The following is a 17,730-nucleotide window of genomic DNA, read 5'->3' on the forward strand; positions in this document are numbered from 1 at the left end:
AAATAGCCCACTGTAATATAGTCTGAAGATATAATTTTTTTAAAATTTGAATCCATTCGAATCCGAGAAAAACAATGTCAGGCATTTCTACTTCAATTTAGTATGTACTATGTACCAAACAAGTGATGAACTTTAATGATATCAGCTTGAACAGCCATCTTTAGTCGATTAGCTATGAGTTGAAATTGAAACATCAGTTGATGAAAAAAGAGATTCTTGAATTCTAAATAACGTTTTACATAAAAACTTATTTTAGGGGCTGAAGACTCATCAAAAAATGTATAATGAATAAGCTATTACTGTTACATTCTTCTACACTATGTCTCATCATTTCACAGTTATCATTAAGTTTTCTAAATAGCATAAAATCAGCGATTCTCAATAAACCTTTCTAATAGTTATCACACATGTTGCAGACAACGTAAATCTTCAAATAACTATTATTATCATAGATTATTACTAACGGTCCTGCCATGATGGTGAAGATTCATTGACACACTATTAGATTTAATTTGAAATAAAATAAAACAATCTACTTCATTAACCTAACTAACATAAATACTGTGTAGTACAGAATATAACGAAGTTGTATATTTTCGCTGGAAATTCAACGATGAACATGCAAATTTAATTTCCCTGTTGAAAAATAATTGATATGCAGTTTCATACGTATATATCTTTTTCATTAGTAAGTCAAGATGAACTTCTAACTACGCCCATATATTTCAGCGTAAAGGCGATCATACTAGAAGAAGAAAATTGCGTCTGGATTGTAGAGTAATTTTTTTTTTCAAATAAAAAATGGTAAAAAGAAATATCGTCGCAACTGAACGTGAAAATAAAGTGAGACTTCCACTGCATGCTAAGCAGTTTTTTTTCGACGGAGACATGTACGCCACTGTACCTAATAAACCATTACTTTTCGCTCCGTAATGCAAACAATTGTGATGTTTGGGTAATGAACTCTGGGCCATATACAATCCATTTATTGCATTTCTCTTAGGTCAGACGAAGCCTGACGAAAATAAAAAGGAAAAAAAAAATAAGATAGGCGTCCCACTTTGCGAATACAAACAATGACTACACAGGAGGACAATTTTAACGACTCGTAATGTGCGTTCGCATTCTCGAATGGAAATTATGACGAAAAGTTATGACTGCAGCGGCGAAAAATGAAAAAAAAAAGGGAATTTTTATGGAAGTGGTCGGACAGTCACGCTCGACAAAAAGTATATTATTAGTTTCGATTGTTCTTTTTGCGCTATACTGTTAGCTTTTGTTCGAGGTTATTTCTATCGAAGGTTCATTGTCCAGGATTTATGCGGAATAACGTCCGAAACGATTTGATGCATATTAGGAATAGTTACTTTCTGGATATAAAATGATTGTGTAGAGATGATAGGCATCAGACGGGATTCTAAGAACAAATTTGCCGCCAATTCTCATAAATATATAAGTATCTGTACCTATTTCTTGATATCGAATATAGATAGAATTACATCGAGCACGGTGGACTGATAATAATTGGAATGTTGATATATCTACTGAAATATTGCTGATTATACACTGTGTCCGAATAGTTATTTATAATACAAGTGCAGAAGGCATTGATATTCTTCCACGAGTTCAAAATTCAAAAACGAGCCACGAAGTGGCGAGTTTTGGAATGAACGAGTGGTAGAATGAGCTTTCTGTACGAGTATTATATATTATTTTCTCTAATTCATTGCATTTTCATTGAAATTAATGAAATATTTCCATAAATATGATTTAGTGATTTTTGCATTGAAAAATGTTGGTTGGCAGAACTGTGCCAACATAGAATAATAAAATATAACCATGAAAACTGTGCGTTTCTGATATATTCTCGCACGATTTTGTTCTACAAGATGTGGAAGAATGTACGGAATAACCACAGAATTAGAGAAAAGTATGGAACAAATTCATTTTTAGGTAAACAGACCATTTTAGGAAATAATCCTGAAACACGTCGATTTTTGATTTTAATTTACCGTATTTCAATATAATAATCTAATATACAGGTTGAATTACTTTCGAGTAATGACATTACCGTCATTTTTCTAAATGGAACACCTTCATTTTGTCTCAATTTTCCGATTACTCTAGCTGAGTTGATTCCAATTGGTACAGGGTGAACAAAAATAATAAATTAAATCTAAGCAATAAATAAATCATTCACGAATACCAAAAATATTGTAGTACTAAACTGTCATTGAACACCAATAAATTACTGAACAAATAATGACATTTCACAAAAAACTAGACGACTATGTTTTTTTAAATTGATGAGGAATAATTTCTTTCATATTCTGTCTGCTAGACCACAAGTACCAAACATGTTTGGAAAAAACTCATTTTTATTTATCCAAAAATGTAACAAACTACAGGGTGTTACATTCAAACCAATTGCCGCTGGACAATAAGTATTTTTGATAATATTGTTAATTTAACTAATAAAGAATGTTACGCGTTACTTTATGAGCACACATAATACTATTGTATTTTTGTCCACCCTGTACCAAATGGAAACAACATGTGATACATTTTTGGAATCAGCTCAGCTAAAGTAATAGTATAATTGAGACAAAATGGAAGAGTTCCATTTGAAAAAAAATACGGTGAAGTCATTACTCGAAAGTAATTCACCCTGTATATTAGATTATTATTTTAAAATACGTTAAATTAAAATAAAAAATCGACGTGTTTCAGGATTATTTCTCGAAATGGTCTGTTTAGCCAAAAATTAATTTTTTCCCTACTTGGTATAATCGTTTTGGTGTTTCGCCTTTTGCCATATTGGGATAATTCCCATTGTAACATTCTTGGACGTTCGCCAAAAAAGAAGAGTCGAGCTGAGTGAAATGTCATTGGATATAATCGTAACAAATTCCACTAGAGCAAAGACAATATATTTCGATTATACGAACCTCTTCACTCGATGTAGTTCGCGAAACACTAGAAAATATTGATTATATCTGTAATATAAATAATGTAGAAAGCTGTTTTTCAGGTACACCAAGGACAGTGAAAAAATTTTTGGTATTCGATGGATAGGCCCAAAAATCGGTGGGATCACTTGAAAGAGGACCAGAGGGGCCACAAGGACCGGACGCAGCTCTATCCTTATGACATTTGAAATATTCCGGGTTGAGTGAATGTTCTCTTAAGAGGGAAATGAAAACTGCGGGGGGAGTTTTCTCTCCTACACTCACAATGATAGGCGAACATCAAGGTTTGACAAAATCAAGTTTAATATCATATTTTAAGCTAGTAAAAAACGATGCACCTCTTTTAGGAATGTCATAGTGACAGAAACGCAAAATCGAACAGAAATTAATTTATCATTATCATTAAATACGTCCCTGCGTGAAGTAACTGCATATCAAGGTGTGTACTGAGTGTGCACTCCATTTCAGCATTCGACATATTGCATCGCTATGCAGACCGGAGGCTGTAGACACCGTTTTAATAACCTATTCCCATATTGGGAGACGTACAGACGACTGAGAAGGCGGTTGTATAAGAAAAATTTATGTTCAATACCGATCTTGTGGGACAGAGTAGGCTGGCAATGAATTAATCAAAAGCCATTGTCTATTCAGCTTGCTTGTTATAAATTGACGAGGAACGTAAAATGATGCATCTCTTTGGATATCAGGAAGTATCATCGAAAATCATGGTCGCCTTGCCATTGTTCCTTGAGTCTGACGCATAATAAATGAGTCCATATTTAACCTGCGAAATTCTTCCAAGACAAATTTGGTTTGTGGGATTTTCACAAATAACGCTCCGATGGCGTAAAACTTGAATATCGCCACTATACTTACTCTGAAACTATTAAAAAAAACCAAAAAACCATTCATGTTTAATTTTTTTTTTAAATACTCATCCATCGATTGATTAATATTTCAAGTTATAATCGATATTTTCAGATAGAGTGCAATGTGATAAATTAAAACCTGAAAAATATAGCATCAGCTTTATTTCTTTTTTTTTTCTAATTTGAAATGAAATTGACTGAAGGGTGGATCAAAAATGTGTACCGAGCTTTCTGGGAGTGTTTGTAAATTGAAAAATAAGTACAGTTTGATGCATAAACTTATGGCCGAAAGTTGATAAAATTAAAAAAAATTCTTTTCGTAACTTCCAAATCGTGCATAAATGTATGTTGTTGAAATATATATTTTCATACAATTCTACATTTTGGATATTATTATAAAGGCAGTTTTTACAGGATGAGTCATGTATTTTTGGGACAACTCCTTCCGTAGTATCCGTTTCGGTGAAAAAATAAAAGCATTCGATGAAACGAAGTAAATTACACGAAAAAGGTATTCTCATCCAAATACAAAAATCGAACTGTTTCCAGATATTCAAGTTTTTGTAGTAACATGAAGTCAGCAGATTTATTTATCGCGAGATTCATCGATAACCATAGAAGTTGTTCCAAAAAAATCATGACTCACCCTCTAAAAACTGCCTTTATAACAATATCAGAAATGTAGAAGTGTTATAAAAAATGTATTTTAACAACATACATTTATGCATGAAATTTCAATCTGGTGGCAATTATCGTTTAGAAGTTATGCGGAGAAATTTTTTTAATTAACTTTGGAAGGATATATCTTCCATAATACGCATAAGTGTATCCATCAAACTATACTCATTTCGCAATGTATACTATTACCCCCAGAAAGCTCGGTACACATTTTTCACTCACCTTGTATATACAGAGTGGGCCACAGTCGATTGGAGTTTCAGGGAGAACGAAATGTAGGATTTTATTGAAAATCCTTGGGTACGAACCAATGTTTAATCGATCTGAAACATTTTCTGTACTGCGACGTTGCCACTTATATCAAAAATTACTAACAGATTCGATATTTCAATTCCAGGGTACAATCGACCGCGGCCCACTCTGTATATCGTTTTGTGCGAAATATTGATAGCCTAATTAAGTAACTGTCTCAAATAATCAGAAAATTTTCACAGGTTCCATATCAGATTTTCTCCAAATTTCGATTGTTCCATAAAATTTTTTCGTAGTCCATACTTCGAATTTCCCCAGTTCTGCAGAAGAATCCCCAGACCTGGCAACACTGTCCATGCCCGACAGTCTTTGAGAAAACGTTATAGCCCATTCTCACTTCATTACTCCTGCTCACTATCTCCTGTACCCGATGGCAGCGCCCTCTTTCATCTGCTACTTATAGCCGTTATTAACTGAGGTGTCCGCCATGACAGATCCGTCCATCTTGTCATTCACTTGTCTCGTACACTCCTCCACGCGTCATTTACTCCATACGAGAGCACCCCTCCAAATTAGTGACCATCCCGCTTTCGGGCTAATTTAAAAAATGACAAATTATGGCCGCTCCTCGCAGCTGTTTCTCCGGTTAGCACCGCGGCCCGTTCTCTAACTCTTTGTTCAAAAATTTCACGGGGAATTTGTCAGGCCGTTTTTCATTAAAATCGGACGTAAGGACCATACTCCGTACTAATTAATTTCGGATTTTAATGGTCCCCAGCGAAAATTAAATATGTAGAGTACGTAGTCATCTGGTCCCTGGACCTCAGTTTATTAATCATTTTTCGTCCAGAAGATTTCCTGTGAGATTCATCGCGTATTTTTGATGGGGCCTGATTGATCGTCATGCAGAAATGACTGATTAAAACACATTCACGTTTGTTTGGGGAGTTGTAGGGAAATTTTTCATTCGATGTTTCCCATTTATAATTACTCCTTGGAGATTATACGAAAAATACCATCAAGCAATAATCAAATAGATCACATTCTGACAATTTGTACTTCTTATAACCATAGTACGAGTAATTATGTTCCCGGGGACAGTCATTATTTCTCCTATTATAATCATTATGTCCCTATTAGGGATATTATTATTCCCGAGGAAAAGTTAGTAACGGAGTGAGCGCTGATAAAGCACAAATCCGAGGTAATATTAGGTCATTATTGACAAATGTACCTACTCTAAAATAACAAAAACTAATTTTTATTTTGAGGTGTTTGAAGCACAATTTCATCTATCAAGTACGTAGTCATCTGGTCCCTAGATCTCAGTTTATTAATCATTTTTCGTCCAGAAGATTTCCTGTGAGATTCAACGCGTATTTTTGATGGGGTCTGATTGATCGTCATGCAGAAATGACTGATTAAAACACATGCACGTTTGTTTGGGGAGTTGTAGGGAAATTTTTCATTCGATGTTTCCCATTTATAATTCCTCCTTGGAAATTATACGAAAAATGCCATCAAGCAATAATCAAATAGATCACATTCTGACAATTTGTACTTCTTAAAACCATAGTACGAGTAATTATGTTCCCAGGGACAGTCATTATTTCTCCTATTATAATCATTATGTCTCTATTAGGGACATTATTATTTCCGGGGAAAAGTTAGAAACGAAGGGTGACCGCTGATGAAGTACTAATCTGAAGTAATATTAGGCCATCATTGAAAACTTTGAGTTTACGATCTTCTCATTTGGCTGTTATCGTGTTTTCGGCGGTCAGAATCGCATTTCAGAGCAAATTCGTCATCATTGAGTCGAACCTAATTGCTTTAGACCATTTTTGGATCAAAATTCGAACAAAAAATTTAATCAAAATTCGACATTGTGACGAAATGATAGAACGCAAAAGATGAATTTGGGAGGAGGACAACAACATAATAATTTATGCCAGAAACAACGAACTTAATTTTTAATAGACCTTTTAAAAAATCAAAACCTCCCAAATTCATCTTTTGTGTTCTATCATTCGTCACAATGTCGAATTTTGATTACATTTTTTGTTCGAATTTATAGGTTCACAATAGAATGATAGATTCTTCGTTCCATTCATCTCAATACAAATATAGCTACGAATACTACGCACTTGAAACTTTCAAAATAGTTCATTTCATATTCATGGTACCTATTATTAATCTGGCATTCAAGAAAAGGAAAAAGGACTTGAGTCCCTGATCATAAATTCTTTAGGGAATCAATGTTCGAAATCCATAATCGTATCGGTATTTTCTTAGAGGGGAGTAAAATTTCAGAACTCTGCCATTTGATTAACTCTAGGTATCAGTAGTCGAAATCCTTATCTGCGAGTCCAATCTAATTGTTTGATACCATGTCGACTCGAACATCAAAAATTGCAGACATTGTGTCGAAATGGAAGCTGTTCGAGCGCGAAAAAAGATGATTCACCCAGCATGAGCCTATTCAGAGATGACATCATATAAGGACCAAACTAAAAAATATCGATCAGTTAGGTCCAGATCAGGAGATGAAAAATTCCCGACTGTCTAATGCAACAATGAATTGAAACGAAGTATTCGATGAAAAACTTGTCCAATTATAGATCTCCAAGCGGATAATCCACTTCTGGAAAACGATTATCCAAGCCACCGATGCTTGATAGGATCAAATCAACTATTTACCCGACTATTCGACTACAATACCGTACGATCTTTGTCTCGACGAGTGAAATCGGTTTGGCTTCTTGGATTGTCATCGGGAACGATACGCCGTGGGATAAATAATGCATAATGGAAATGGTTCATCATTTAGCAGAGCGACAAATAAGGCACTCAAGCGATTAGGGATTTTATCTATCCCTTTTTTTTTGTCGTCCTAGCCAATGAACTTTTCAACTATGCTCTCCCCTTTTTTGTTTGTCTACGGCAGTGAGGGAGGGAGATCAGTAGATGTGATTACCGGGAATATCCATTTTAATCTGTTTCTCATCTAACAATGCGAAAATATATATCACTTTTTCTTGCCTCCATGTCGATGTATTTTTCCTGGCGAGCGACGTGACAAAAAACCGGTGAAATACGAGCTGTTTTGTATTATGAGTTCCCAGAAAGAGATAAAATGTCAACGCTGTTTTGTTCTGCAGTTTCGTTCCTTCCACTCCGACAGGAATTTGATAACAATATAATCCAGCATCAGGAAACTAATCAGAGACGGTCATACTTTCTTCTACACTGCTGGTTGTAAGGATGATGAATATTCCTGGAGGAATCATTCTTTGTTCAGCAGAATATACGGTTCTACCATCACCTCATTAAAGAAATCATTAAGATCATAAAGCGTTTTCCCATAGCATTGATACAATTTAAAATGATTACGATGGCAAAACTATGAATTATTTTTTGATTAATAATAATAATAATGAACTTTATTTAGCACTCGCCTATTGAAAACAATACAAATGTAATCCACTAATTAATTGAATTCTTCATAAATATAACTCATTAAAAATTGTTTAAATTCCTTATAATTATTGCAATATTCTTTTCAGGTAGTTTATTGAAGATAACTAATCATTTGTGTTCAGTATCTTATGTCATTAAATCATGGCACCCTCCAACAACGTTTAAAAATTGTTGAATGGCTTTATCAAAATTAGTGCTAATTTGTAAATATTGGAAGAAGTTTATGATGAATTCATGGACACATTATTCAGTTAAACAACTCACTAATAGTTGTATTGTATGCAAATATGGTTTTACGTTCTTCTTCTTAATTTTCTCTGAGTATTCACAAATGGGCCCTGTTTTTAGTGTTTTTATAAAACAATTCAACAATTTTTTTACTTTGTTGAATCATGTAAGCATATTTCAATGATTAACTACAGGATATAAGAAATGTCACAAAAATATATACAGTGTTGCCATTATTACTATTTCAAATCGTTCAAATCATTCCTATTGAAACATATCTTGAAAAATCCACCACATTAGTGAGAAAAAAAATATCCATCATTTCAATCGTGTTCATTACGTGAATGAGAGCATCTTATTTGCTGAATATATCATCGAAGCTATCATTCACGAGTGTGAACGTAATCAAATAACCCAAGTAAATAATTAAATTACAGGAGCTTTCCGAACACAAAAATTAGGCGAATGTATATTATCTGTGTTTGCAATGCTTTCATTAGAGCATGTTGCATGTCGTTCAAATTTGTGGGTCAACTGTCCACAAGAGTTGATTGTAATTTATGGGAATCGGATAAACAGTTTCCGAGTTTTCCTCAATTTTCCAATGTATAAACTACAGTTCACGTAGTCTATAGTGAATTGGTAGGAATTATCAGAAATTTTATGATTAGATTTCAACTGTTGCTGGAAGAATAGTCTTTACATAAATTTTGCGACGTTGCCATATCTATAGAAAGTCAGGAATTTTAATTTAATTCCTAGGAATTGATTGATTTTTTTTATTATGATTGGCGCTTCTTAGTTCAATGGGTCGCAGAAAATACTCCTTAAGTGGAATTCATTATTCGAGCCCCTCTACATCAACTAATTCTTATATAAAAATTAAAAATCAATTATTGATAATACTTCACGCGATAAAAAAGTTATTTTCAAATGGAAAAGCATCTCTTGACATTGTTAATCATTCAAAGAGAGGTGAAATTATGCAATGACATGCCTCATCTATCAATACGTCTCCAAGTTCTATGGAATTAAAATTTTCCATTTATAATTTCGTTCTTCAATTAAACATCCACTCAAACAATTAGCACTTGACATTTTCTTGTGTTTGTTTTAGGTAGAGATCTTTATTCAGCCATCTAACTCATTATTCTTTTGAAGTTGGACTCGAGATGACTAACAAAACAAATTTTTCATCATTAAAGGACATTTAACAGTTTTATTGCCTACCTACACACCGGGATGATAAATATACTGACATTATAATGATAATAAAGGAGATCGTTAAACTCAGAATTGTGCAATCTAAATATTTGGAGTGATTTTACATCTGATAAATGAAAGGCAAACAAATTAACCTTCAAACATGGAGCTGTCTTCCGAGCTAGTAAGAAAACCGATACAATAAATGATTTGTGAAAGACTTATTGAATGCTTGAGGGGCAGTAGTTGCACGAAAATGCATCATGCATCATTTGTGGATGTAATATTAGATTGAATACCGATTGTTATGTAGAAGGAATTCTTAGGGTTGACATCAGTGAATTTTTAAAAAATTGGTACTCACATTCCACTAGGATATTTGCTATGTTCTCACCTGTAACAAAAAAATATATATAAGAGATGAAACAGGAGAAAGCATTATTGTGAATTTGCTTGAGTTATTGATATAAAAAAACAATGTTTCAGTTCTCAGATGAATGGTAGTAACAAGATTAAAATAATCTTTAACCCTCATCTACTACCTGATGAAATATGGCTTCACAATCGATCTTGATATTCTACAGAGAAACTTGTTCACTAAACCTTCAACTTAAACCACTTTAGTCTTTGAGATGCCGATGTTACAGACTATCATATCAATCCCTCATAATTAGTGGCAAAACTTAGGACATCATGGGAATATACAATGAAACTTCTCAAGTTTCCATTGAGAACATCTTGTTCTGGTTTATGTAATGGGCTACTTCATTTTGAAGTAGGTATATTAGCTGGGGAGAACGATGTCATTAATACGTTCCAATAAATCTACAAGCATGTAAACTGATCTACTAGGAGAAATTCAGACCATAAATGTGGTATAATTATTAATATACTAACTGACAAAGAATGTGCAACACCTAGAAGGAGCTGTTTAAATTAAAAATTTTTTTTGGTGAAGAATTTTTTCTTCAAATTCAAATATTTACTCCTTGCTATACTATCTATGTTTCACCGAACAAAATTTAAAATTTAAACAGATTTTGTCACTCAAAACAATTTATAATTCATGGCAAGATTTGAATTGCAAAAAAAGTAAAAAAACAAGAAACAAAACGTGTGCAACATTTGTCTCAGAAAAAAATGATAAAGCTTTGGAGATCACCCTATTGTTGAAAATAATTCAATTTCTTCCCCTGAAAGGAATGTATACGATATCGAAAATTTACATATCAAGATAAATATATTTTCGTGATACATTTCTCACAACACTGATCGCACTCACACTTCAGAATACGTAAAAGGAGCAGCGCGAATTGAAACAACTCCTTGACAGCAGGTTTCCATTTTCATATTTCCAGGGAGTTTCGAAGAGATTTCCCACCTTACACATCGAGTTTTTCTCCCCGAGTTCGCCAAAGTTCACCTTTTCACGTAACGACATTACATCAAAGTAGATGCATTCTCTTCATATCTTTTACTTTGTTATGTCGGTCGCACTAGATGTTGAAACAATTTTTTTATTTTTTTTTCCAGGCGATGCCTCATATTGTCTCTGCTACCTGGCAGACGATCGTAAAACTAGAAGGCATTTCTGTTCAGCGCGTTTTACGGCCGTCTGTTTTACCTCGGAAAAGGGTTTTTCTTTCATCCATTTCTGAATTATATTCGAAGAAGATACAGCGGAAAATGCGGAGTTATATTGTGATGGACCGGTTAAAAGTTGGGATCAACGTTTCGACTTCAAGTGGAAGGAGAAGCCGGGCAAATTAGAAAAAGTATATATTTTTATACATGGTGTTCCTAAATATGAAGTACGAAGCAAAATGAGAGATTCCTTGAATAGTTTTAAGAAAAAAAGTGTTATAAACATGGGTCCGCAAACACATTGTTTTCGAGATATAGGGTATTCCTTGTATTTCTCCCTTTTCGTGATGATTACATAATTTTATCGAATCTTCATTAATCTTCACCACAGATTGGGAAAATAAGTACCAAAAAACTTAATTCATTCATTACAGTTTACTAACAGGATCTTTATTATAATTTGAATTTCACCAGATAACTAGAGAATTGTTTGAATTTTTTTTTTAAATCATTAATAGATACAATAAAACTATACAAGTAACTAAAAAATGTATAACTGGATCAAAGCTTCTTTTTACATTAATCTGAACAACCAGTGGTCCACCTACAAAAAGTTCTGGAGGTAGGGAGTGGACATTGTTCCTAAAAAAATAACACCCTGTAGATTTGCATTCAAAATTAGCATATCACATAATGAAAACTATAAATAGGAATGCTTATGCCAAATTTGAGTTGAAAAACCTGTGGATGAAAGGTGCTATGAAAAAAAAACTTTAAAAAAAATCAAACTTCAACACCTTGTATCTTGAGAACAAGTGTTCATAGGAATTTTTTCTTAAATTGATCATTTTCATTTGTACATCCCATTGAGGTCTGAGGACACCCTGTATCGAGCCGCCAATTTCAAGTTTGTATTTAAGCCGGTAATTAACAATGTTCGATTTATGTAACTTCGCTATTGACTTGTTTTCAGAAGTATGAATTTCATGGAACAAATTTATCAATAAGCAATTCTGCTTTTCAGAACCTACGTATTTCGAATTATATTATAGGTAATTGAAGGAATCAAAGTTATTCTAGCTAGGCGAAAGATTTATCAACTGAACTATTGCAAAATTAAAAAATTTAATTGAATAGATAAAATGAATTCCCATCCAATATTGTGAAAAAATTCATTCGATATCGCTTTCCGGTAAATCTCTTTTCCATCAGTTTCCAAACTGACCTATTCTCATTAGCATGGGTAGAATGAATCTGATCGTTCCATATAGATAACTGTTTTGATTTTGATTAATTCACTGGTTGAATTTGAATATTCATCAAGTTTGCACGAGAGCGACAATAGCTGATGCCGAGCATGCGTTTCATTTCCTCTGATAATGATGAAAGCTATTAATACGATTTGATAAATGAAAATGTGGGAACGAAAAACTTTGTAGGCAGCATGTTCATTTAACTATGCGTGAAAGAAATGAAAAAGAAGATGGTATCAGGTTTTTTTTTTCAGGTTCGTTGTGAACGATTGTTCTATGACTTTGATGAACAACTTAGAAGAACAAAGAATTTAATTCACTACGGTTTTTAAGGGCTTTTGTTTGAAACATGCTGAATATGTACAATATACGAGAATAATATATTACCCATATGTACCAATATGCAAATTAAATATTTTAGATATGATCAAGAAATGAGTAGAAAAATTATTCAATGTTTCAATCGAACCTCAGAGTAATAAGCATAGATAGAGGGAGCAAGTAAGCAAATTTTGTCCCCAACAGGAGCTATCAACTTTGACATGAGGCGCGCGGAAATGAAAACATATCAGTGATACGATATTTCACTAAATTCGCGAGTTTTTCGACAAAGAACGCACTTCAGTCAATACCTAAATATATCAGAAATTCAGAATACAAACTTCAAGCGCGCCAAACGACGTGAAACAACCGATGACACTAGGAGAGCAAAAGTTGCCAAACCTTGTATACTTCTTATCTTGAATATCCATAGAAATTTGAAATATTCAAGATGTCTGATACTGAAAAACTAAATTTCTATTGAGTGATCCTCTTTTATTTTATCATATTAAAATAATGAAATTTTTTATGTCAGTTCGGTGACTGAAGAAAATTTTATTGAATAGTTCATTCATAAAGTTATTGTGTAGCTTACGAAATTTTCATTCCACAATACGAAAACATTTTTTTTCATTTTGAGCTTCGCTTGAAACGAACGAAACTGAAAGCAGAAAATATTATTGATGTTTATTATATTTCCATAATTCAGGCATGCCTGAACGAATTCTGTGAACAAATATATTCTGTTGTTGGTGTAGGAATATCCCGAAATCTAATGTTCAGGAAGATACGATATAAAATCGAAAAGTCGTCTGTTCCAAGATTCCGAACAAGTTATCTTGGCACAGTCTGGCAAACACGATGCGTCTCGACGATATTCTTGACGCCAAAATGCCTCTGGAAGCATTTCCGTGTGAGTGCTTGCTATTATCTAATACTTGCACATTATTCGATTTGACTTATCCTGAGAAGAATGCTAAACATCTTACGAATCATTGCAGAGAGAAAAATTCACAGATTTCGTCTTTGCTACCTGTTTCTCTCTTTTATATTTTCCTTTAGGGGTTATTGTTTTGTATCATAGGAATAGAATTTCAAATATTCAAATAGATAATGAAATATCTGTCAAACCTTCAGGCATTTTGCTCGAAAGCAAATATTGTTTCTTAAATTCGAATCTCAACAGGTACCCAAATGATATGAAATGTATTCCATTCAATGTTTTGCATTCTTGTCGTTTCGATAAATTTAATCTGTAGTTCTGCATTCAAACTGCAGGAGTCAATTCAATTTTACTTGGAAAACAACGTCAATAAGATTCATGAATAGTTATTTATAATACAAGTGCAGAAGGCATTGATATTCTTCCACGAGTTCAAAATTCAAAAACGAGCCACGAAGTGGCGAGTTTTTGAATGAACGAGTGGTAGAATGAGCCTTCTGTACGAGTATTATACATTATTTTCTCTAATTCATTGCATTTTTAATGAAATTAATGAAATATTTCCATAAATATCATTTAGTGATTTTTGCATTGAAAAATGTTGGTTGGCAGAACTGATTTCTTTAAGGCAAATTGAAGAATTGACAGATAAAACCGTGTTGGAAAGTTCGGAGTACCAACATATAATAATCAAATATAACCATGAAAACTGTGCGTTTCTGATATATTCTCGCACGATTTTGTTCTACAAGATGTGGAAGAATGAACGGAATAACCACAGAATTAGAGAAAAAGACTTTCAGAATCATTCCATCAAAATAGTCGTGAAAGTCGATATCTCTGTCATTGTTTGGTTCTATTGAAATTTCTGTCAACATATGTCTTCTGTGAACATAGATATACAAAGGAAAATGTTCAAATCATATGACATTCTAATTGGAGCAGAAACATTGAAGTTGAACCAAAGAGTATTAATGTTTTCTGGAATCTTTATAATTTAAAGATAATCCTACTGGTATTCTTCGTCTTAAGCAGTGGAATTTATTCAACCTATTCTAGCTCCAGTACCTGCCTACTTTTTTGTATTATATTAATTTCAGGGAGGTGTTGTTGTCTTGTATGATTGAATAACTAAGAGAGGGACAAGATAATGATCTACCGACACTTTGAATAGCTCTTATGCAAACAGAATTTTCCCCTAACTATTATGATCGATACGTCTGAGCCATCATTGGGCTAAATGATGTATTCGCCCGATTTGACTTGATTGGCAACGTAATAGCTACTCACACCATGATATCGAACACATGAAACTCAAACACGACATACTACTATTGAGACACATCCCAGTTTCAGATGGTTTAGAGATAACTTCATTCTCACTGGTTTACAGTCTGGATCTCATTGATTAAACGCTATGGAATTATTGGGTGATGGTTTGCAATGACAATATGATGTAGTTTGATGAAGATGGAACATAAAAAAACCAAAAATCCACTTCAACTACGATCCTTATAGAGAAAAGGTCAGTGTTCATTTGCGAAATAGCTGAAGCAGACGGGGAATACTAGCTCTGGGCTTTTTATGAATACGAATAAAGTGCTGGTAGTCTGAAGGCCTGTAATTCTCAAAGGAATGAATAATTTATTTCAATGGGTTAGTTCCCCGATTCAAATACTCGAAACAGAAACGCCGCCTCTCTCGGAACTGTTCAGTAAAGTCCTTAAAACCTTAATTACGATTTTATAGTCCCCGTATCTGAGAACATATCATTCTCTCAGAAAATTGATTCAGTTTACCAAGGCTTGTAGGAACCAGAGCGAATTTATGGAAGTTGTCAAAGAATGGTTGCAGAATTATTATTCAATTTGATAAACTTCCAGAGTAAAACACAATTCATAGTTTTGTCCTGAAAACAAGAAATTTACATGATAGTCTTCGTAGATAAGTTCATATAGATAGACATGTGAATTTTAGACTACAAGGGTCTAATGGTCTTTGTGATATTCTATTGTTGCGTATTATACTTCATTAATCATTCATTAATTTTGAAGACAAAAAAAAACTAATAGAAGAACCTAATTTCAGGAGAATCTTTCTCAGCAACCTGACAACTTAAATTATCATGATAATACTACGAATACAATTTTTCTCTCGAAAAGTTTCAGACTGAAAAGTTTTTGCATGTTTTATTCTTATTCCTGAACGAATGAACCCTACATCTAATTTTTTTCTATATTTTCATTGAACACTCTTGTTGTGATAATATATGCTTTAATATTAAATGAAAGAAGAAAAAATTTATTATCATATAATTTTATTCATATGTATGTGTTTGGATGGTTCGTCATGTTAGAAATAATTGATCAGGGAGTGAATTAAGTGGTAATTTTTTTCTCAAAAATTCATGAGAGTTTTAGGAGAATAATTTCAAGATTTTGAAGCACACGTAAAATACATAAAAGAAGGAAAAATTCGTTAGGAGAATAATTTCAAGATTTTGAAGCACACGTAAAATACATAAAAAAAAGGTAAAATTCGTTTTGAAACTAAAGTAAAGAAATTATTTTATTTTTCTTTTAGTATCCTCAAAGGACCTATTTTACACCTACTTCTCTACAGAATTGTATGTAAGTATATGTGGTCCTCAATGCAGCAATTGTCGCCTTCATAATTTTTTTTACATATTCTTCACAAATTTTTTCATGATTGCAATAAGTTTGCAATTGTTATCTGTTGGTACTGAAATGAAAGATTTTTTTTCGATATTCTGTTTGAATTTTCTATGATGCTATGGAACCATTTCAGGATAAAAGTTCAAAAATTCAACACATTTTGGTCGCTCAAAATAATATAAAACAATTCTCGCGGCGAACACTTTGCAGTCGAACCTTTCTGCTAACTTCCATGTCATCATTAATTCAAGAAATAACAGAAAAGTCAAACGAATACTTCATCACATTCCAGTTGTGGGTTGGCTCATTCCATAAAAACAATTCTGACTTTTTTCAACAAACCCAGCATTATTTCTTTCAAGTTGCAAGAGTTACTGCACCTGGAGGAGTGAGAGGAAATTCACGATTACATTTTTCGAGATAAGCCGACATAAGAAGGAATAATTATTACTCACGTATCAGGCCGTCATGTCTTATCTGTAGCGGGTGTTAATATAATAGGAGTTCCCATTGTTCAGCTAGATACATGATGGTTTGTTCAGGTAATGTACGTTGAGACCATAGACAAGCGTAAAGACAATGCGCTGTACAACTTCGTATATCTCGCTGAGGAGCGGACAAATACATTGTAAAACCCGGGTAATTCTGACAGACTCCACCATGTCTACCGACGTTATTCCGTTTTATACTTCTGGTCTCCGAGAAAAGGCACAAATAAAGGTCTGAATTGCTGAGGTAAACGCCAGGCAAGATATCAGCTTATAGATTACGCTGTTTGTCCCTGGAGTTTTCACTTTTCCTTTATAGGAGGAAAATGTAAATTTCTTTGCTGCCGTTCGAAGATGTTTACTGACCGTGGTTTTTGCGGCTTTTTGTATTCGATGTTCATGAAGTTCGATTCATAAAAAATTCTCTCTGATCTTGATCTTTCCGAGAGAATGGTTTTCACATTTGGTTACACCACAGGAATCTTTTCTGTTCAGCATTGCTTGAAGAGAATCGGATAAATGAAAGACGTTGAAAAAAGTAAACTGAATAGATTTTTCATATACTGTTTTACACTCGTAACTGTTCTTAGCACTTTTTCGTTAGTCAAGGGATTCGATATTTATTTATTTATACTGTTACAAACAGACCTAATCTAATTACATGTAGCAGTGTGAAAGAAATATAACTGAAAATCTTAAATCTAAACATCTATAAAAAGTATAGACCTATAACAAGATAAAATACAAAAATATACAACACGACGTAAACACAACACAAAATAGG

The 17,730-nt window shown here is 33.3% G+C and overlaps 1 protein-coding gene across 5 annotated transcripts in view; it reads right to left on the reverse strand.

The window, feature by feature from the left end:
- The window catches only part of LOC123676731 (headcase protein), a 173,177-nt gene that overhangs the window by 29,484 nt on the left and 125,963 nt on the right, over positions 1-17,730 (reverse strand). The window contains exon 13 of one of the 5 annotated variants that reach the window (XM_045612897.1): positions 10,047-10,076. The exons of the other annotated variants lie outside the window; for them this stretch is intronic. Coding sequence (XP_045468853.1) covers positions 10,065-10,076 — 12 coding nt within the window. The 3' untranslated portion in view covers positions 10,047-10,064. The remainder of the gene's footprint in view (positions 1-10,046; positions 10,077-17,730) is intronic. 5 annotated transcript variants of the gene reach the window in all.

The sequence above is a fragment of the Harmonia axyridis genome, chromosome 3 (genome assembly GCF_914767665.1).
Source record: "Harmonia axyridis chromosome 3, icHarAxyr1.1, whole genome shotgun sequence".
In the NCBI taxonomy this organism is placed as follows: domain Eukaryota; kingdom Metazoa; phylum Arthropoda; class Insecta; order Coleoptera; family Coccinellidae; genus Harmonia; species Harmonia axyridis.